The sequence below is a fragment of the Bactrocera neohumeralis genome, chromosome 5 (assembly GCF_024586455.1).
Source record: "Bactrocera neohumeralis isolate Rockhampton chromosome 5, APGP_CSIRO_Bneo_wtdbg2-racon-allhic-juicebox.fasta_v2, whole genome shotgun sequence".
NCBI classification, from domain to species: Eukaryota; Metazoa; Arthropoda; class Insecta; order Diptera; family Tephritidae; genus Bactrocera; species Bactrocera neohumeralis.
The window spans coordinates 53,906,445-53,926,831 of NC_065922.1; the positions used below are offsets into that span (position 1 = coordinate 53,906,445).

The following is a 20,387-nucleotide window of genomic DNA, read 5'->3' on the forward strand; positions in this document are numbered from 1 at the left end:
AAACAGCGCGAGAAATCCACTGTTACTTTGCATATGCACAAAAGTGGTCGAAATTCTTTTCATTTGCAGCGTCGTGTTTAATATGTACATATGTATTTATTTTTGATAATCAAAGCCACATTCTGCAGAATTATACTCTAGTTCCAACCTAAGTGTGACAATTATCATTTTGCATGCTTCGTTAACCTAACAATAATACTCGTAAAATGAACATTAACTGTAAACTACAAAGTACACATACTACTATGAGACTTTGTTCATATTTTTAAAATTCTTAAGGGATCTTCTCAGTGTGACCCTCTGAAAAATAACTTATTTTCGCAATATTTTTTTAATGTTGAAATTAACTAATCGCTCCGGTTTTATGTTTATTTATTGGGTGTATAATAGTTAAATAAATTGTTGAAATGACACTTAAAAAAAGGTCCTGTACGATGTCTACGATTGTGGCCGCCATTTTAATCTAAACCAAAAATTTTAAAAAGATTATTAATCTGTATGAAAGCGTTAATAATGTTCTCTCCAAATTGGATATCTAGCTTCAAAACTCTTCCTTTGAGAGTGGAAACCGTTTTGAGACCATTCTGAGAAAAACGCGTATAAAGAATGGAGTTCGAACGTTTCCCACTCTATACCCTTTCTACAAGAAACGCTGTAGCAACTGTAATAATTGGATTTGGATTTCAAAATTTTAAAGAATGCAACAAAATAAATCGATTTTTCAAAAATTTTACACTGAGTCACTATGCCGTCCGCTCAAAGTAATCCCCCTTGGTCAAAATACAATTGTGCTAACGATTTTTCCAATTCTCGAAACAGTTGTCAGAGTCAATTTCCGGAATGCGCGTAGCAATCCACGTTTAAAATTTTCAATTGATTCAAAACGGTTTCCCTAGAGCGGTCGTTTGAGTTTGCTGCATAGGCAGAAGTCACACGAAGCTAAATCAGGCGAATACGGTGGTTGTGGCACGATATTGGTTGAAAATTTGGCAACAAACTCACGAAGAATCAATGCAGTATGTGATGGTGCATTATAGTGGTGCAAATACCCAGAGTTGTCGGCCCATAATTCGGGTTTCCTTCTACGAATAGCTTCACACAAACGTCGCATAACTGAAATAGTAGTCCTTGTTAACAGTTTGGCCGACCGGAAGGGATTCGGAGCTCACCACCCTTCGATAATCGAGAAAAACAGTTAGCAAAAGCTTGATTTTTGACGTGCTTGACAAAGTTTTTCGGCTTCGACTCACCTTTGCCACGATATTCGGCCGATTGATCGTCCGTTTTCCGGGTCCTAAGCATTGTTCCAAGATTCATCCCCTGCAATTTTACGTTTCATGACATCCTAATTTTCGAAAAAATTAAGTGATTTTGGAACCAATCGTGCTTTGACTTTTCTCAGACTCAAATGATCAAGATTGTTTTCACTGATCCTTCTGATATTACAACGATGTCAGTAAGATTTTTGACTGTTAATCGTCGATTTTCAACCACAATTTTTTTTATTTTTGCCCACAGTAGTTAGTCTACATGAGAACAAAGCTCATGCTTCGTTACGATAACAATAATACTCGTAGAATAAACATTAAGTTTAATATGTCTATATACATTAGGATGTACTTTACTACTCCAGTTGTTTTTTTTTATACACTGAACAGTATATTATGTAAATCTGCCACGCAGCTTATAACATCCAGAAGGAAAAGGCGGGAGCGCCGTAAATAATGTTAGAGCTGAGTTATTTTACCACGTCCGAATATCTGTATGTACGAGACCTAATATGAGAGACTTTTGAGATGTCGCTCTGAAATTTTGCATACTGTTTTTTTTTCTTCTTAAAAAACTGCTTAAGTGTTGCAGCCGCCGATATTGGACCACTATTGCATTTAGCTGCCAAAAAAACCGAACAATCAAAGTCAAGTTCTTGTATGGAAAACTCTTTTATGAGAGAATATATCTTCACGAAATTTGGCATGGATTATTGTTCCACGCAACGCTACAGCAGCTAAGCAATTTTCAGATCGAACCACTATATCATATATCTGCTTTCATTAGTGAAAAGTCGAGGTCTCACTTGGGTTCTTCTTTTGTGCGCCCGCCCCCTGCCGTTTTACTTTTTATCCTAAACATATTTAATTTAAAGCGTGTGCAATTATCCATTTTTCATAAACATTCATAACAATCTTTGAAAAGTTATACGCAGTTAGAGTTATGCATCAAACTATTAGATACAGCACACCAAATAGTACACCATGTCGTATGAGCATCACGCTCAATCGATTGAATGCTCAGTGCGAATACGTTTGATATACATATGTATGTATGTATATGTACATAACTTTAATTTCATAAAACTTTTAAAGAAGTATTTTTATGGAAAAAATCTAGAAATATTTTTTTCTAGAGCGTAAAATTTTGCATGAGAAAATCATTTTTTTCAAATTTGTAGATTTACTCGCCTAATACAAAATAATTATTATTAAGGCACTGTTTAAGTTAAAAATAAGTGGGATCCTTACTTTAATGGCTAAAACTGAAGCTTCAGTGGGCGTTATCAAAAAAGAAACCAGCTTGGCAAATAAAGGATACTCGAATATATAGTACATGTACATAAGGATATGTAGGTGCGTATATTTTAATATAAATATGAGTATATGTTCAAGTGCTTTGTTCACTCTTTACATCGTTCAGCACATTTACGCTAAACGGTAATTACAAATCCATTACCATTTATAGCTTTTTAACAAAGCGAGAATGTGCACAGATTATCTTTGTTTACTTGAATATTAGCAGTCGTTTAATGTTCCGATTGGTTACAAGCAGTATGCGAACAATTACCTTCGTAATATATATTATGTACCATATAGTCTTTTTAAGTCTTTTATTCAAGGCTAAGAGCAAAGCAATTTTTTTACAACTTATGACACCATTATCCTACAAAATATTTATAAAAATATTTTTACAATCATTTAACTGATCAATATAAAACATACATCATTAGTTGATTAAGCGATTTGTTGCAGGAAAGGAAAAGTTGAAAAGGCATTTTAGGATCTCCCAATCCGGTAACCCGATTTTTTTTATTTTAGAACCGTGGAAAACAGAGGTAATGATCTAATCTCTAAATTCTATCAATTCTATCCTTCATATCCGATAAGATGATATGTCCATATAGGCGCTGAGCTGAGGTTCAGTTCGCCAACAGTTTGAGATGGCTTCTTGTCTCTTAGTCATACGAAAGACGTTAAAGGAGCTGCTGAGTTTTTTTACCACAATGATATATAGGAAGATGTTCACGCAAGTGAGTTCACGCAAGTGAGGAATGTTCTCTGATGGCCATTCACTTGGGAGTGGCCAGAAACGATTCTTTTACATATGGTTCAAGCAGTTCACGACTTCCGGTCTTTGACCAAGTATCCTCTGGGTAGCCTAAGAACATCCGTTTGAAGGCGAGCTAATGTGAGAGGCGAATCATCCCCTACATAGGGTTGTGCGCTGGGTTTGGGACCCGCCACGTAAAAAAACACCCCCAATGAAAGGAAACAACAAGCCTCGGATGAGTGACCCCCTTTTTGATGACGACCATGGCAAACGAAATAAGGACTAGGATATCAGGGCATGCACCTGGAATGTCCGGTCTCTTAATTGCGAAGGTGCCGCTGCCCAGCTGGTTGATGTCCTCGTGAAAATAAAGGCTGACATCACCGCCGTTCAAGAAATACGATGGACGGGACAAGGACAGAGACGAGTAGGTACTTGTGGCATTTACTACAGTGGCGCAAGTTTGGTGTGGGATTCGTGGTGGGAGAGAGACTCCGTCGGTGAGTATTATCATTCACTCCGGTGAATGAACGTCTAGTCACAATCCACATAAAAGCGAGGTTCCTCAACATATCGCCGATTTGCGCCCATGCCCCGACGGAAGAGAAGGACGATGTGACCAAAGATGCCTTCTATGAGCGCTTGGAGCACACCTATGAGCGCTGCCCCCGCCACGATGTCAAACTCGTGCTTGGCAACTTTAACGCCAGGGTGGGCAAAAAAAGTATCTTTGGCACGACGGTCGGTAAATTCAGCCTCCACGAGGAAACATCCCCAAATGGGTGCCACCTGGCTGTCTCCGGATCGAAAAACCACCAACCAGATCGATCATGTTGTGATAGACGGAAGACACGTCTCCAGTGTTTTAGATGTGCGTGCGCTCCGAGGTCCTAACATCGACTCAGACCACTATCTTGCTACAGCCAAGATTCGCACCCGCCTCTGTGCAGCAAAAAGCGCACGGCAACAAACACAAGGAAGGTTCGACGTCGAGAAGCTGCAATCACAACAGATAGTCGAACGATTTTCTACTCGACTTGCAATTCTGCTCTCTGAGAGCACTCGTCAACAACTCGGTATAAGGGAACTGTGGGACGGCATTTCAAACTCCTTACGTACAGCTGCAACCGAAACCATTGGTTTTCGGAAAATGCAAATAAACAGCTGGTACGACGAGAAGTGCCGTGCTGCAGCGGAGAGAAAACAGGCTGCCTACGTCGCAACGTTACGATCGACCACAACGCGTGCGGGATGAGATAGATACAGAGAGTTGAAGAGGGAAGCGAGACGCATTTGCAGACAGAAAAAGAAAGAGGCCGAAATGCGTTAGTATGAAGAGCTTGATAAGCTGGCCGATAGGGGTAATGCTCAAAAATCATCCTCTTGTAGAACCCAAGAGGTGATCTAGTGACCGATGCCGAGAGCATACTTAAATTATGGAGGGAACACTTCTCCAGCCTGCTGAATGGCAATGAACACACAACGCCAGGAGAAGGCGAACCCGATTCCCTAATCGATGACGATGGAGCATTGCCCGACTACGAAGAAGTTCGAATAGTAATTACCCGTCTGAAGAGCAACAAAGCAGCGGGGGCCGATGTATTACCGGCCGAGCTATTCAAACACGGCGGCGAAGAACTGATAAGGAGCATGCATCAGCTTCTTTGTAAAATATGGTCGGACGAAAGCATGCCCAACGATTGGAATTTAAGTGTGCTCTGCCCAATCCACAAAAAGGAAGACCCACAATCTGCGCCAACTACCGTGGGATAAGCCTCCTTAACATCGCGTATAAGGTTCTATCGAGCGTATTGTGTGAAAGATTAAAGCCCACCGTCAACAAACTGATTGGACCTTATCAGTGTGGCTTTAGATCTGGCAAATCCCCAACCGACCAGATATTAACCATACGCCAAGTCTTGGAAAAGACCCGTGAAAGGAGAATCGACACACACCACCCCTTCATCGATTTCAAAGCTGCTTTCGACAGCACGAAAAGGAGCTGCCTTTATGCCGCGATGTCTGAATTTGGTATTCCCGCAAAACTAATACGGCTGGGTAAACTGACGTTGAGCAACACCAAAAGCTCCGACAGGATCGGGAAGGACCTCTCCGAGCCGTTCGATACCAAACGAGGTTTCAGACAAGGCGACTCCCTATAGTGCGACTTCTTCAAACTGCTGCTGGAGAAAGTAATGCGAGCTGCAGAACTTAATCGAGCAGGTACAATCAGGAGCAGGAGTGTACAGCTGCTGGCGTATGCCGATGATATTAATATCATATATTAATCAACACCACCGCCGTTAGTTCTGCTTTCTCCAGACTGGACAAGGAAGCAAAGCAAATGGGTCTGGCAGTGAACGAGGGCAAGACTAAATATCTCGTCATCAAACAAACAGTCGTCGCACTCGCGACTTGGCTCTCACGTCGCTGTTGACAGTCATAACTTTGGAGTCGTAGATAATTTCGTCTATCTTGGAACCATCGTAAACACCACCAACAATGTCAGCCTGGAAATCCAACGCAGGATAACTCTTGCCAACAGGTGTTACTTCGGACTGAGTAGGCAATTGAGAAGCAAAGTTCTCTCTCGACGAACAAAAACCTGCTATATGGTGCAGAGACCTGGACCGACAACAACTGATGAGTCGACGTTGCGAGTTTTCGAGAGAAAAGTTCTGCGGAAGATTTACGGTCCTTTGCGCGGTGGCCATGGCGAATATCGCATTCGATGGAACGATGAGCTGTACGAGATATATGACGACATTGACATAGTTCAGCGAATTAAAAGACGGCGGCTACGCTGGCTAGGTCATGTTGTCCGAATGGACGAAAACACTCCAACTCTGAAAGCATTCGACGCAGTACCCGCCGGGGGAAGCAGAGGAAGAGGAAGACCTCCACTCCGTTGAAAGGACCAAGGTGAGAAGGACCTGGCTTCGCTTGGAATATCCAATTGGCGCCACGTAGCGAAAAGAAGAAACGACTGGCGCGCTGTTGTTAACTCGGCTATAATCACTTAAGCGGTTTCTACGCCAATTAAGAAGAAGAAGAAGAAGATATAGTTTCAAGAAGTAGAAAACGGAAGAAGATAAGGTGGAAGCACTTCCTTCTTGACTGTCCCGCGTTTGACTCAAGACTTATACACTTTGGAATGCATATCTTCAGCTTGATGAGAGGATGAGATAGAATAATCTCAACAATTAATCTTCGAATGCCGCGTCTTTGCCAGATCAAGACTAAAACACCTCGGATCTGATATTTTAGGCAACCAGGTGAAATAACGGAAATAGAAATAAAGCATCTAATCACATTTGTTAAAGGTTGATGGCGTTTCGTCGATAGCTGATATACAATTACAGGAGACTTTCTGCAGGCTTCTGAAAGAACTGAACATAGCATCTAAGTGGGATCCCCCACCATGTTGATTGATTAGTCATCTAACCAAACCTAACCAATCTGACAAATGGATGGTCAATTTTCGATTAACTTTCAGCCTTACAACTCAAAATACAAATGTGACATATGCAGTTCATACATACAGTAGAGCGGATTGATTTACAGGGGAAACGGAAAACGCTGGCACGAAGCCAATAGACCCATAGTCTCTTAGGCAAAATTATTCAGAATGATCCATAGAATGTTTCCCGCATATGCGATTTAATAAATCGACCCTCTCTAATATAAATGCACCATATACACAGAAATTAAAAATTTTATAGAAATCGTTTTTTATTGGTTTTATTTTTTTATTTTATAAATTAGTTTCGTTAATGAACATTTTCTAATTACAAATAGAAAAATCAGACATTAGCAATTCCAATGCACCAAAAACGAAAGCTCAAACAATCTTTTTGATACGAAAATGAAGATGAATAAGCAAAAAAAAAAAACGTTTAAACAAGTTTGTGTGTCTGTGTTCTAACAAAATCTCTAATACGAAACTATAAGTTGCGAGCTGATCGTAAATGCTGCATGTTTTGTAGAAAGTTTTCAACATTAAGTCCACATCATTTTACACAATATGTTAATGGTAACTAAATTGAACTTAATACAAATTTTTCGGCTACATGAAATGTTGTTGGTCAGTATCATTTGACGGCGTTGCAGCACAAGCGTTTGGCACGTTTTAAAAAAATATAAAACAAATATAACACCAGCACTGCACTGCAACGCACATCAACACAATACCGTTTGTAATGGGAGGGGTTTTAGAGTACTATTCAGACTTAAAAATAACTTGTGTTTATCGAAATCTAATAATTCTCAAATGTCGCATATAGAAATAATAGAAACAACGTATTAAAAAATAAAAAAATTATATGATTTCCAAGCGCGTAAGGCGATTATGCGTTTACATTTGAGGTGAATTTGTTGTTTTTACTGTGATTCGACCACAGTTATAGTTTAATCATCACCGCGTTTCACTTTTCGCTGTTTGGGGCTCTGACCTTGTTTTGGGCTGCTTTGTTTGCCTGGCTTTGGCGATGTTTTTGGAGTCTTTGATTTGGGTGATTGTTCTATAAAATAAGATAAAAAAAACAACATTTAATATTGTTTATATGACAGACACAAGCTAAAGCTATATAACTTACGCAGCACTCGCAAAGTTTCTTGTGGTAGCCATTCATATTCGATGTTGCTGTCATTGGCAGTACCAGTTTCAATGGTCTTTTTAGCAGCAGCACGCTTCCTCTTGCCAGATGAGCCCAAAAGGTATTGCTGACCAATAACCAGCAACAAGACAACAATGCCAGCTAACAACACATACAAGAAGAAAGTTTCGCCGTCAAGACCTTCATCGACCTCAGAGATCAACACAGTTTCATTGAAAACAGCTTCAGTAAATTGAGCTCCGGCACCATCACGATAATTCAAGGCAATATTTAAACCAAAAGGACGACCAGCAAATGTGTCTGATGGCATGAACGAATATGCAACAGTAGCTTCAGAGCCTGGTTTCACTTCACGATTGTATGCAACAGCTGAGAAGTTCTGAATATGATAGTTGAAATCCATAGGGTAACGGAAAGATGCTTCCACAGTCTCGATAACAAATTCATTTTTGCCTTTATTTGTGAAACCGATAAGGAATTCAACAGGTTTACCACCAGGTAAATCCAATTGTTGACCAGCCGTATATAAGGGTTTTGTAAAAAGCAAATAAGTGTCAGCATAAGGCGACGTGGTCACACTAGCATCAGCATCTTCTTCATTCTCAGCATCATCACCGGTCACGGCACCATCTTCACCCTCTACATCTACGAGGTCATCCTCTGCCGAGCCTTCAGCGAACGCCGCAAATCTATGTGCTGTGAAAAGAAAACTTCAATTAACACTAAAACATATTTATGATATCAAGTAAGCATGAAATTTTATGCAATATGTTTAATTTTGAAAAATGTAAAACAAAACACCTGAGTGTTGACAAGCCACTCAACAATGCATTTCGTCTAGCAATCGTCTGCTGCCACGTCGATGACTTCCCCCACCGCACAACTCACCAATAAAGTAAACCCAATTTATTCACGATTTTTGAATTGTACTTACGGGCATGAAATGTGCAAATTAGTGCTGGCACCACCAGCAATAAAATCAGGAAATTGCTTTTCATTTTTATTGCTTTTATCCCAGAGAAATCCTACTTGAAAATCTAATTCGAACAGTTGCGGCAAACACAGCCAATGAATACGTTTGACAGAAAGAAAATGTTTAACAGCAAAGTGATGAACCTACCGAATAACGACGATCAACACACGAAAAACATCGGACAGCTTTCACTTGTCAAAATGCAAAGTCTCCGCGATTGTTACGTGGAGCTGTACTTAACGAAAGTCTTCAATCAAATTTTGACACTGGAGACGTTTTCGGAAGCGTTCTGAAAGAGAGTTTTCTTGCTTCAAAATACCTAGGATGAAAAATAAGTATAATAATATACCATTCAAAAATAAAAAAGTTGACCAATATAAAAATCTGGAAAAATGTATATAAATTATGACCGAACAATCCAAATAACGATAAATTATTTTAAAATTTATTTTTTTGCGATTTCAACATAATTCATAAAATCTGTTTAGCGTCAATATCTCTCCTTTTGGGAACGCTAATTGTAAAATTAAATTTGATATTTTGGCAGTTATCATTTGGAACTTAAAATCTTAAAATTCTCGTTTTTCAGAGAGACTGATACCTGATACGAAAGTACATCCTGCAAACTACCTATTTGTGAAACTACCGGTTAAGTACTCAAAAGTGATTTTTAAACTCTTTCGAAAACAATGGTTTTATAAGTTCCACGCTGTATGTCTGTTAATTTACGAGCACCTTCTTTCAAGGCATTGGTGTTTCGGTCGCCGTGACTTGCTGGGTACATTCATAAGTAGTGAAGTGAGCTGCGCTTTGCAACTAGTGCTGCCAAATCGTGATATTCGTCAAAAATTGTCGAATTTGACGACATCTCTTTCTTTTGCTTCCGGCTGTCATTTTATGCGGTTGCTGCACGTGAATTTTTTCGCGAAGTATATACAAATTTTATAAAAAACCATGGATAAACCAGTTGTTTGGGCACGCGTCATGAAAGTCTTGGGCCGTACCGGTTCCCAGGGACAGTGTACACAGGTGAAAGTGGAATTCATCGGCGAACAAAACCGTCAAATTATCCGCAACGTTAAGGGACCAGTCCGTGAAGGTGATATTCTTACCCTGCTCGAATCTGAACGTGAAGCTAGAAGACTTCGTTGATTAGTCGGACGTTGGGCGAGAAGCTTGTTTATCCGTTTTGCGTGGTAAGTTAACACGCTGCATATTTTTTAAACGGTATTTAAGATTTTGTTTTCTTTTTGATTGCAGATTTGGTACTACGTGACTTTAATTAATCCAATAGTAATAACTAACAAGCGGAATAATGAATAAACAAGTTTTTGAATAGTACAAAAGTAGTTTGCTTTCTTGGCTATAGAATTAAGGATACAGTTTATTTAATTAAAAGTGTTTTGTTTACAATTCGAATCGCATACAATGGATTACGAGGAACAAAAGTATCACAAGTTACTAAGAAGCCGTTTAAAATTTAGACGCGATTGATTTCTTCCTATTGGCAAACCTGCTTGGGACGCAAACATTTACAGTAACTTAGTCCAACAAGTAAGTATTCATCGAAGTCTTCAGACGGTTCTAAAGCTGCTTTTAATTCCTCAAGTACAAGTAAATCCACCGGATCCAATTGATGACTTAAATATTTTAATTTTACACTAAGCGCGTGCAAATATTTAAATAAATCGTCTACTAGCTCAACAAAATATGATATTGGTTTGTGAAATGTGTCACCAATCATGAACGGAGTTTCCATTGTTAAATCTAAATGACTGTGCAGTGAATTAAAAATGATGCATTGCTGTCGTAGTTTTCTCAAGGAATCTGAAATTCGACAACTAAAAAAAAGAGTTGAAAGCTTAAAAATAAATATGTTTCATAAACTCAGTTTACTTACTTGGATGTACGTAAAAGGTTAAGTTTATCGGAATATTCTCGCAGCAAAATGTCCTCCGTGGGACCAGAATATACTTCTGGATGTTTACAACAGCCTGTTGTGCTTATTAAAATCACATAGCGTTGAGACAAAACCCACAAACGGTTTACCATTTCTTTCTGAAGAAGCATTTCCCGTTTGGTAAGCGTCAAGTGCTCCCTAAACAGTTCTTCCAATTTAAGTAGTTGCCGAAGCGTCTCCTCTTCTTTTTGGTAATGTATGCGAACATGTATGTCAGTCTCACTAGTCATTATTAAAAAAAATTCTTAATTCTTAATTTTTTTAAAAGCGTTTGAAAGCAAATCTGTAAATAAATGAATGAATATTGTTGATTTTAATGAACTTGAGCATATGAGGTTATGAGCGTTGCCAGATGTGTTTAAATATTTTATTGATACAATTAGTACACAGTATTTTGCAGCCACAGTTTTTTATGAAGTTTCATTAAAGTTTAGTTTAGATTTATTCAGTGATTTCTAAATATTTTTGTGCACTGCATCATTTGCATTTGTTAACAAAATTATTAATACATTCAGGGTTTTTAGTGCGCATGCAGGTACAGTTCATCTTTCCAGTTTTCATAAATTCATCAAACTTTTTCTTTGGATCAAGTAAGGCCCTGTAGTCGTCTATTGCATTTGGATCGCCTATGTCCAGCAATTGGGTCCAACTCTTTAAATTGCATAGTACCTTATTGAAGTATTCGAACGCATCGTCGATCAAGTTGCGGTAGTATGATAATGGACGTATTTTATAATCCCCTAAAATAATTGGACTTTGAACTGACATATCCATTTGAGAGCATACGTGATTTAATTTTCTAATGGAAGTGCGAAGTGTGTCCAATATAAAGATCAGGCGACAACTAGAACGTAACTAGTGTTAACAGTACCAATATAATATGAAATTAATCGGGATTTACTTAGAATACTGAATTGCCTTCCGCTTTTTCTGAAATTTGCATTGGGCGACTTTTTCCGCCGGTATAGAGACATTGTCAGGGTATGGCTTAACGCAACCGTAATATCTTGAAATATATATATAAATCGATATAATATTGTATATGTTTTTTTTTTGTTGAAATAAAACAAATTGTTTAACAAAACTTACTGTGTTAATAGTAAAAACCGTTGAGATAGCTTCCACATATCATCCAACATTTTGCGTTGGAAATCGATTTCCTTGTCTAGCTTATTTTTATAATTGCGAATTTGTTCTTCAATCAAGAGTAACTGTTTAAATACATAATTTTCAAGTCTGTAATCGCAAATTGTGTAAAGGGTCTCGCAATGGTCAAAATTGGGTAACATTTTGTTTAAATCCTTTGCACGTTGTTGGGGGTATAGCCAACAGTATTTTTTGTTTTTCACGGTGACCTTTTTATCAACATATGGTACTGGAAGGCACCAACAGTCCAATTTGTTGCATTCGGGTGCTTGAGTTTTAAAAAATTTTCCTTCATTGCATGCCATTGTAAACGTATTAATTTATACCGCAAAATTAAATATGGTTCTATTTTCCTTTAATTTATATTGTATCTTGAAACATATTTTTTATATTTTTTTAAAAAATTGAATTTTGTTTGTAAAATTTATAGCTACTATGTTATTTCATTATTATTATTCCAAAACCATACATATTGCAACCGTGTGACCGGTAAAAAAGAAAATATTTTCTGTCAGTTGTTGCCGACGAAGTCGTCTTTGTTTTCACTTTTTTATTACTATTGCCAACAATTTTTGCATAATTAACCAAAATTACGTCTCGTTTTAAAACAAAGTAATTAAAATGGTTTTTAAATGCCAAGAGGATAGCTTTTTACGTCAAGCAAGTATTTATTAAAATGTAAATACAATGCTTAACGTTAATTTTTGTAAATTTAGTTTACTTGCAAAGTTTTGTCTTGTGAAGTCGCTAAGTTGGAATGGATACCAACTGGTGAAACAAGTGCAAGAAAATTGGAAGGATATAATGTAATTTGCGAGGATACAATTATTTTTCCTGAGGGTGGTGGTCAACCATGCGATTATGGCCAAATTAATGGATATCCAGTACGTTCTGTCGTACGTAAAGGAACAGAAGCAATACATTTCGTTGAAAGTACAAAAGGTTTTGAGGAAGGTGATATAGTGAAACAGGAGCTTGATTGGAATCGACGGTTGGATCATATGCAGCAGCATTCTGGCCAACATTTGATAACAGCGTTATTTGACAGTGAATTTAAATATGACACCACGTCTTGGTGGTTAGGAACGGATACGTCATATATAGAACTAGATACCACACATCTAATTACTCGTGCGTCATTAGATTTAATAGAGCAAAAGGCCAACGAGCTAATTCGTGAGGGTCGGGAGGTCAGTGTACAGTTAGTGGATCCAGAAATTGCTAAAGAGGTACTATTTGAAATAAACATATATTACCAATATAAGAAATCATTGTCAAGTGTTTCATGAACTTATATTATATTATTACGAACTCATTATTCCTTTTTATATCTTACCACAATAACTAAAAATTTTGGAATCTTAAGTTTCAAGACGCTCGTGCTCCGCGGGGATTACCAAAAGATCATGTTGGATTAGCACGTGTTGTGCGCATTGAAGGTGTCGAGAGTAATATGTGCTGTGGTACACATGTAAGCAACTTATCGCAGCTACAGTCCATCAAATTATTATACGCTGAAAAAGTTAAAAATGCAATAAATGTTCATTTTGTGGTGGGTGAACGTGTACTTCGGAAGCTCGGAGAGATCTTTCAACGAGAGCAGCAAATGAATTTAGCGCTAAAGTAAATATTAATGTTTATTTTTAAATTAAATCTTCATGTATAGTTGATAATTATCTATTATTTCATGTATCCAGAGGTGGGCCCACACAACATTTGGAATTGATACAGAAATTGCAGTTGAATTTGAAATCATCCACAAAAGCATTTCAAAAGCTGTTAAAAGATGTTGCAATTTCCGAAGCTGAAAGGTTGGAGAATACTCCACAACCCTATCCGAAGTATTACTGTCTCCATCGCAAAGATGGTATAGAACCAGATTTCATTAACACATTTTTACGAAATGCGCCCGAAGGTATATTTTATTTCCTCACTGTTTCGGAAAACTCAACAAATAATGGTAAAGGTCTCATGGTACTGAGAGGTAACGAAGAAGATGTAAAAAAATTTGGTGAACTCTTTATGGAACTTTTACAAGGCAAAGGAAATGGGCGTGAATCAAATTTTCAAGGCAAATTCAACAATGGAAGCAAGATCCCTGAATGTAATGCTATACTAGAAAAACATTTTAACGGCGATAAAAGTAAAAAATAAGGTTTTTCGAACAAAGTTGTTTTGACTTTATTTTGATTTGTCAAATAAAGCTGTTGTTAATTTACAAGAAGACCAACATTTTGTACACTTTATATTTTTGGTCAAAATAATAGGAGCCCATAATCCTTAACAGTAATTGTAACTATAAATAATTAATATCGAAATTATGCATTTTCCACTCAAGTCGCCAGTAGTAATCCCAAAAGCCAATATCTACTATATGTTTCCAAAAGTTTGTATAATCTACTTGCGTATACTTGCATATAGCCGGATAAGTGCAATCTTCCTTATCGTACAAATCTCTCCACAAAATCGTACAGATACCAAGTGAAAATGTCCGAAGTTTGTTTTCATTGATGGCTATTTCCAGTTCACGGAGGTATGCTTCTGACACCGGGTTGTGTAATGTTTTAGCCACCATTGACATTTGATTACTCCAACCGCGTAATGAATGCATAAATGCTTCTTCATCTGGGTTGTGTTTGGCACATTGATATAAACCATATCCCGTACCAGCATATACAAGTGCCCTTCGCGGTTTGGTGCGCGCACTTTTCACAACATCGACAGCCACATCCGTATAGTCGCTGGCTAGACCACGCCAATATTGTGCCCACTTTTCAACTACAGTACCCTTAAATCGTTCGGGTAATGTGAACTTATCACTTATACGTGTTCGTATATTGGCAAAGCGATTACTGAGCGAGAATATACGCATTTTCTTAATTACTTTAATAAAAGAAGTGTTAGTTTTAATATTTTTTCATTTTTTGACGTAACAGCTGATGCGTTTTAGGTTAGCGGAGAATTAAACCTGGGGATAATTTATCGATTACAAGTCCAAACTTATTTGATGATAAAACTATTAATAAAATACATACATTTTATTTGTTATTATTTTGTAATTTTTGCAAAAAATGTGATGATATTTGTTGCATTATTCTATTTTTATATAATTGGATTGCGTACTATACACTACTACGCACTACTATTTCTGAATACTAAGGCAAAACAAATTTGTTTAAAAATTTTGATTTTTGCAAATATTTTACATTTTCGGACCGTTTTTTCATTGTCTGGTTAGTAACCGTCTATATGTTAAGTTCTGGTTAACTTAACCAAGACTCGTTCCTTTTGGTTAGAAAACGGCTCTTATAAAGCAATTATTGTTTTTTTTTTTAAGGAAATGGCAACCTTCTTATCAATCAGCTGGCTTGCGTCTTCACATCCGTTTTTGGTATATGATCAGTTGTTTTTAAGAAAATAAGAATATTGCTTTGAAATTCTGCATATAAGTTATAAAAATGCCAACTCGTCCACATAAAAGAAAGGCACAAACAAAAGAGGCTAAAAATACAACACAAGTAAGACATCAGACGAATAATTATCAGTTAATTTAATACTTTCTTTTGTTATTGAAGGATGACGATTGTACTAAAGACAATAAATCACAAATCACTCAACCAAATAAGTCAAGGAATGTACCTGTTAACCCTTTAGATAGAATGTTACTTCATAACTCCGAGGAGTTAAAATTACTCCAAAAGCATTGCTTATTTCCTTCCTTCAATGTGGGGAGACATCCAGTTGAGAGCGCTGATGAACTTCGTTTGTATCCAAGTTTCAATGTTTCCATGCCATGTCCAATTTATATCGCTAGCAGTCATTACGAAAATGTAGATATATGCCATCGACGCACAATGGCAAGAGAGATATATCGCAAACGTTTGCACACATCACGGACACGTTATCAAACAGTTCAAAAAGGTGAGATTTATTTTGCCTGAACACGGTATATTAAGCATGCAACGAAGTTTGTAATACCCAGAAGGAAACCCTATTAAATGTATATAAAAATGGACAGCGTGACAAACTGATTCAATTTAGCCAAGTCCGTCTGTCTGAAATTATGCACACGTTCTTTTCTCTTTAAGAAGTTGTTTATTTGTCGGAACCGCCGATATAGCGGCGTTAGAAACTTTTTAATTTGACGAGATATCTCAAAATTTAGCCTGGATTATTGCCCAAGACAAATCTACAGCTTGTAGCTGGCATACAAACTGACCGATCATAATTAAGTTCTTGTGTTTGTGAAGGGTATTCTAACTTCGGTGCAAACGCAGTTCAAGTTTTTTTTGTTGCATAAAATATTTAAACAAACTATAATTGTAGTTAAAAAGTTCAAAACTAACCACAAGGAAGATCTTTATCATAATTCATTATTTGAATTGGCCAAACGTTTGGAATGTGATCCTGATCCGTACTTTCACGGCAGTTACGATTATTACTACACTGGAGGAAATCTTTGTATACTGGGAGATGGTCAACATGTGCTGCATGTAGATGGTAAAAACCTGGACAGCTTACGTAAGTTGTGTTTACTATTAACTTTAAAGGTAGTATGTTTCTTTAGAACTGTAAAAATTATATGCTTCTTTTTAGATTTGGGTATGTTTCCGAAGCTGAGGAGTTTTACTAACAGCTTTCTCGATCCTATCAGTTCGCAACAATTAGATAGTGAAGTGTTTGAGTTACGTTCTATACAAAATTTGCGTGCCGATTCCTCGATGTCATTTGCTTTGCGACAACGCAATCGCATAAATTTATACAGTATTCCTTCCACGGGAAAAATGACACCGCTTACTCTATTCAGGTCAACTTCAACGCCATTTATAAGTTTCGCGCAGTCCCCTATCGACATGAATACTTTTATTCTGACCACAATGAAGCAAGGTGTGCGAGTGTATGATGTGAATTCACGAACACCAACACTCACCGCCACACACGACATTTGCACCAAGGATGATGCTATGCGGATAAGTTGGAATATGGTACGACCATGGCAAGGTCAAACATTTTTATACGCAAACGAAAAGAAATTTCTAGTAATCGATACGCGCACCACACCGGAGCAGTGGTTAAAAGGTTGTAGCTGTGATGAAACGTCCACGTATGATTGCGATTTGATATCAACGATTGCCAAAAGTGAATTTCGCGATTTGGCATACGTGGCCACCAACCATAAATTACATTGCTTAGATTTGCGCTACTTGGGTGGCAATATGGAATCAGGCTCCACCGCAGTTTGTCGCTGGACGCATCAGTTAGAATATGCACCTGCTTTTATGGAGACATATCAGTTGGGCGGTGTAGAGCTTATAGCACTTAGTAGCGCCTTAGCAGATGACATGTGTATTTGTGAACTCACGCGAGAGCATGCGGCGCAAATGGTCGAGGATGAACGCAAAATGGCTGATAAATCACCGGGCAAAGGCCAAATAAGAAAAAGTGTTTACAAATCTTACTGCCTCCCATATCAACCATCAACATTACAGGACGCTTACCACCAGGCGCGTTCTGTCGGTAAATGTTTGCAACCTGACGCCGACTTACCAACACGTATATCGCGTTGCAGCACGGGCTTAGCTTTCTACGATACCGCAACTTTTGCAGAATGTATTGGTGAAGACGATTGTGACACATTTACATTACTGCTTAGATCAAATTCGATTGGTGATGTGTTTGCGCACCGCTTAATTGAGAGGGATGCACTAGAGCGTGATACACGCTTAAAGTCTGCAGTTGAGGTAGAAAATACAATGTGTGAATATGCCAAGCGGGTTTGTGAGTTGACGCAGCCAAGACTGAATTGTACAGAAGTGGTTAATTTAGCAGGTAAAATCACTCGAAATCAAATAAAATTTTTTTCATAAAATCTGTACTGTATTATACCCGCCATTACAGCTATGCGTAAGGTGTTTCGCTGCAACACTTTGAGCATTCCACTCAACCTCGAAGAAGATGATAAGACCAAAGCAGATATAACACCCGTCCGAAAACGTGGTTTGGGACGCTGGCAGAAGCCCATACAAACACTACATTCCTACAAGGATGCTTTAGTCCAAGACATACTCGCCATTTGGGATATTAATTACGAGGATGATAAAAAAGCTGTATCTTTCGCGCATATCAAAAAAGGTTTGGGCGTTAAACCTGATCCAGTGAGTCTGGTTAGCGACTGGCTAAATGAAAATATTAAAGAAGAAAAACCGAAATTACAACAACAAGAGTCCATGAATTCGACCAGTAAATTGCAGAGCACACTGTTAGAAACTTCCACTATGACAGTGGTACACGAAAATATTAAAATGGAGACCAACACTGATAGCGAGTACATATTTAGTGCTCTAAATACTTCATTTGTAAGTGAGTTTATGCCGCAACATCAATCAACTCAAGTCACCGAGGCGATCATCAATATGCCTGGTTCGCCGACTGAACAGGAAGAGTTCATATCACTAAAACCGAAACCGAAAGAAAAACCAGTTAAAAAGAAGTCAAAATATGTTAAAGGATTTTGATAAATCGCTTGGTGAGAAAATAATGCTCGTATATATGTATGTATGTGTTGCTCACTTAATTTAAGATATTTAAAGTTTTTTTATATTTTAATTTCCACTTACTACAATAAGCATTAATAAAACAGCAAGTGTCTGTTACTACATTTTTGTAAATTATTGAAAATTTAACTTCGATATAGTTAGTTTAGTCGATGTGCTGTAATTATTTTAAGCGAAAATTAGAAAAATGACATTCTCGAATGCTCAACAACTTTTTATTGTAGAATTATTTTAATAAAATATAAAATAATAAAATATAAATATATAATGAATTAAAAAAATTGCTTTGAATTTTTGTACAAATATTTTATTTTACAATTTTTTTTATAAAAATCTTTTGTTTTGCAATTTTTTTCATAAAAATATTTTTTTTTTGCATTTTTTTTACAAATATTTTTTTTGCAATTTTTTCATAAAAATATTTTTTTTTATAAAAATTAAATGTTATTTAAAAAAATTTTAAATGCGTAAAGCTTGTATATATAGCTCAAAATAAAAATATTAAAAACAAGTAAAGAAGGGCTTATCTAAAAAAGCCTTTGTATTATTTCAACAGTTGGTTTTAAATTTAAAACATTTTTGACTCACCCTGTAATTAAATTGTTGAGAAACCAGTGTTGCATTTAAAGTTCTATATAGTTTTGAATATCTGAACTGTCAACTGTAAACCGCACTATCAGCTTGTATGCTGGTCGATCTGAAAGACAGAAACCATTAATAATGAAGGAAAAATTGGTCTGTAAGTCCTACCAGACATCCAAGTAACTATTTACAAGTTGTTGTTGTTGTTGTTGTTGCAACGGTTACCTAATTCCCGTTAGGATGGTAAGGATTACATAAGTTTGTCAACGAGGTCATCGAACAGTAGGCCCAAGAAACATGCTGCTTCGACGGGATCGCACGGGGACTCATTGCACGCTGGACATATGTATGTATGTACATATGTTTGATATGTCAGGGTCGATTCCAGAGAGGTAGCAGTTTAACTTGCTACAGTATCCAGAACGAAGCTGCGCAAGCGTCACTCTCGAAACTCGCGGCAACTCGAGCTCTTCGACTTCAATGGGTGGTGGTTTGACTCCAAATACGCCAATCACTGAAAGGAAGTCGGTGAAGGTGTTAATGGCTCTACTGTGAATGCCGATCAGTGCATGTCTGAAGTTTGTTGCGTCCGAAGTCTGGTCGGCGTATTGTTTGATGTCGTCGATGTAGTTGAGGAAGGACCTCTTGATGCTCCTAAGAGGCGGATCCGCTACAAACAGGTGTTCATTATGGTTCTTAATTGGCCTCACTATGTAGGTATTCGATGAGAGACATCAAGAGGCATCCTTTTGTAGTTCGAAATGCAGTGGTCTGACATGTCTGTAGCTTCCTCGTCTGCGTTTCACTGTCATATTGATGCGGCGTTCGAATGTTCCGTCCTCACATAATTTTGAGGGATCTTGCCGAGTTAACGGTATTTGTCTGCCAAATATACGGATCTGTTTCTATTACTTAGATCCGACTGTTCTGGAAATTGAGTTCTTTCTTAATTTATTTTATTACTTAACGAACCAAACAGGGTTAGATCGTCGAAATAATAGCTTTTAATACGCTAAAATTTGGAGCCATTCCAGTAAATATTGATACAAATAAGGTTATATCGGAAAATAACAGAGGGGGGCTAGATAAAATTGTGGTAAATTACTGTGAATACCGGTAGAAACAGAGTTAGATAGTTGTTGTTGTTCTGGCGGCAGAATTCTGCCGAGTTGACAGTTATGGCCAGATAAAAATCCGTAGACCCGACTGTCGTAGGAACGGAGAGTTACATCGTC

At 37.5% G+C, this 20,387-nt stretch overlaps 7 protein-coding genes and 1 long non-coding RNA gene across 8 annotated transcripts in view; 4 read left to right on the forward strand and 4 right to left on the reverse strand.

Annotated features, from left to right (window-relative positions):
• Nucleotides 1–20,387, forward strand: part of LOC126758423 (uncharacterized) — a 57,556-nt gene that overhangs the window by 12,749 nt on the left and 24,420 nt on the right. The window lies entirely within an intron of this gene.
• Nucleotides 7,029–9,081, reverse strand: LOC126758411 (translocon-associated protein subunit alpha). Its single transcript, XM_050472669.1, has 3 exons — nucleotides 8,872–9,081; nucleotides 7,917–8,633; nucleotides 7,029–7,841 (listed from the first exon to the last, which is right to left on the reverse strand). The coding sequence occupies exons 1-3, from the start codon at nucleotides 8,933–8,935 to the stop codon at nucleotides 7,729–7,731; spliced, it is 894 nt and encodes a 297-aa protein (XP_050328626.1). The 5' UTR covers nucleotides 8,936–9,081; the 3' UTR covers nucleotides 7,029–7,728.
• LOC126758422 (40S ribosomal protein S28) lies at nucleotides 9,776–10,256 on the forward strand. The gene is made up of 2 exons (XM_050472684.1): nucleotides 9,776–10,106; nucleotides 10,171–10,256. The coding sequence occupies exon 1, from the start codon at nucleotides 9,865–9,867 to the stop codon at nucleotides 10,060–10,062; it is 198 nt and encodes a 65-aa protein (XP_050328641.1). The 5' UTR covers nucleotides 9,776–9,864; the 3' UTR covers nucleotides 10,063–10,106; nucleotides 10,171–10,256.
• On the reverse strand, nucleotides 10,261–11,150 carry LOC126758416 (uncharacterized). Its single transcript, XM_050472679.1, has 2 exons — nucleotides 10,811–11,150; nucleotides 10,261–10,751 (listed from the first exon to the last, which is right to left on the reverse strand). Exons 1-2 carry the CDS (start codon nucleotides 11,098–11,100, stop codon nucleotides 10,412–10,414), a joined length of 630 nt encoding a protein of 209 aa, XP_050328636.1. The 5' UTR covers nucleotides 11,101–11,150; the 3' UTR covers nucleotides 10,261–10,411.
• Nucleotides 11,202–12,446, reverse strand: LOC126758412 (uncharacterized). The gene is made up of 3 exons (XM_050472670.1): nucleotides 11,960–12,446; nucleotides 11,772–11,876; nucleotides 11,202–11,714 (listed from the first exon to the last, which is right to left on the reverse strand). Exons 1-3 carry the CDS (start codon nucleotides 12,319–12,321, stop codon nucleotides 11,348–11,350), a joined length of 834 nt encoding a protein of 277 aa, XP_050328627.1. The 5' UTR covers nucleotides 12,322–12,446; the 3' UTR covers nucleotides 11,202–11,347.
• On the forward strand, nucleotides 12,561–14,240 carry LOC126758408 (alanyl-tRNA editing protein Aarsd1-B). The gene is made up of 4 exons (XM_050472667.1): nucleotides 12,561–12,676; nucleotides 12,733–13,245; nucleotides 13,383–13,639; nucleotides 13,714–14,240. The coding sequence occupies exons 1-4, from the start codon at nucleotides 12,638–12,640 to the stop codon at nucleotides 14,168–14,170; spliced, it is 1,266 nt and encodes a 421-aa protein (XP_050328624.1). The 5' UTR covers nucleotides 12,561–12,637; the 3' UTR covers nucleotides 14,171–14,240.
• LOC126758418 (mitochondrial import inner membrane translocase subunit Tim29) lies at nucleotides 14,173–14,984 on the reverse strand. Its single transcript, XM_050472681.1, has one exon. It carries the CDS (start codon nucleotides 14,886–14,888, stop codon nucleotides 14,313–14,315), a length of 576 nt encoding a protein of 191 aa, XP_050328638.1. The 5' UTR covers nucleotides 14,889–14,984; the 3' UTR covers nucleotides 14,173–14,312.
• On the forward strand, nucleotides 15,372–18,789 carry LOC126758402 (uncharacterized). The gene is made up of 5 exons (XM_050472659.1): nucleotides 15,372–15,534; nucleotides 15,592–15,937; nucleotides 16,343–16,537; nucleotides 16,613–17,845; nucleotides 17,915–18,789. The coding sequence occupies exons 1-5, from the start codon at nucleotides 15,475–15,477 to the stop codon at nucleotides 18,529–18,531; spliced, it is 2,451 nt and encodes an 816-aa protein (XP_050328616.1). The 5' UTR covers nucleotides 15,372–15,474; the 3' UTR covers nucleotides 18,532–18,789.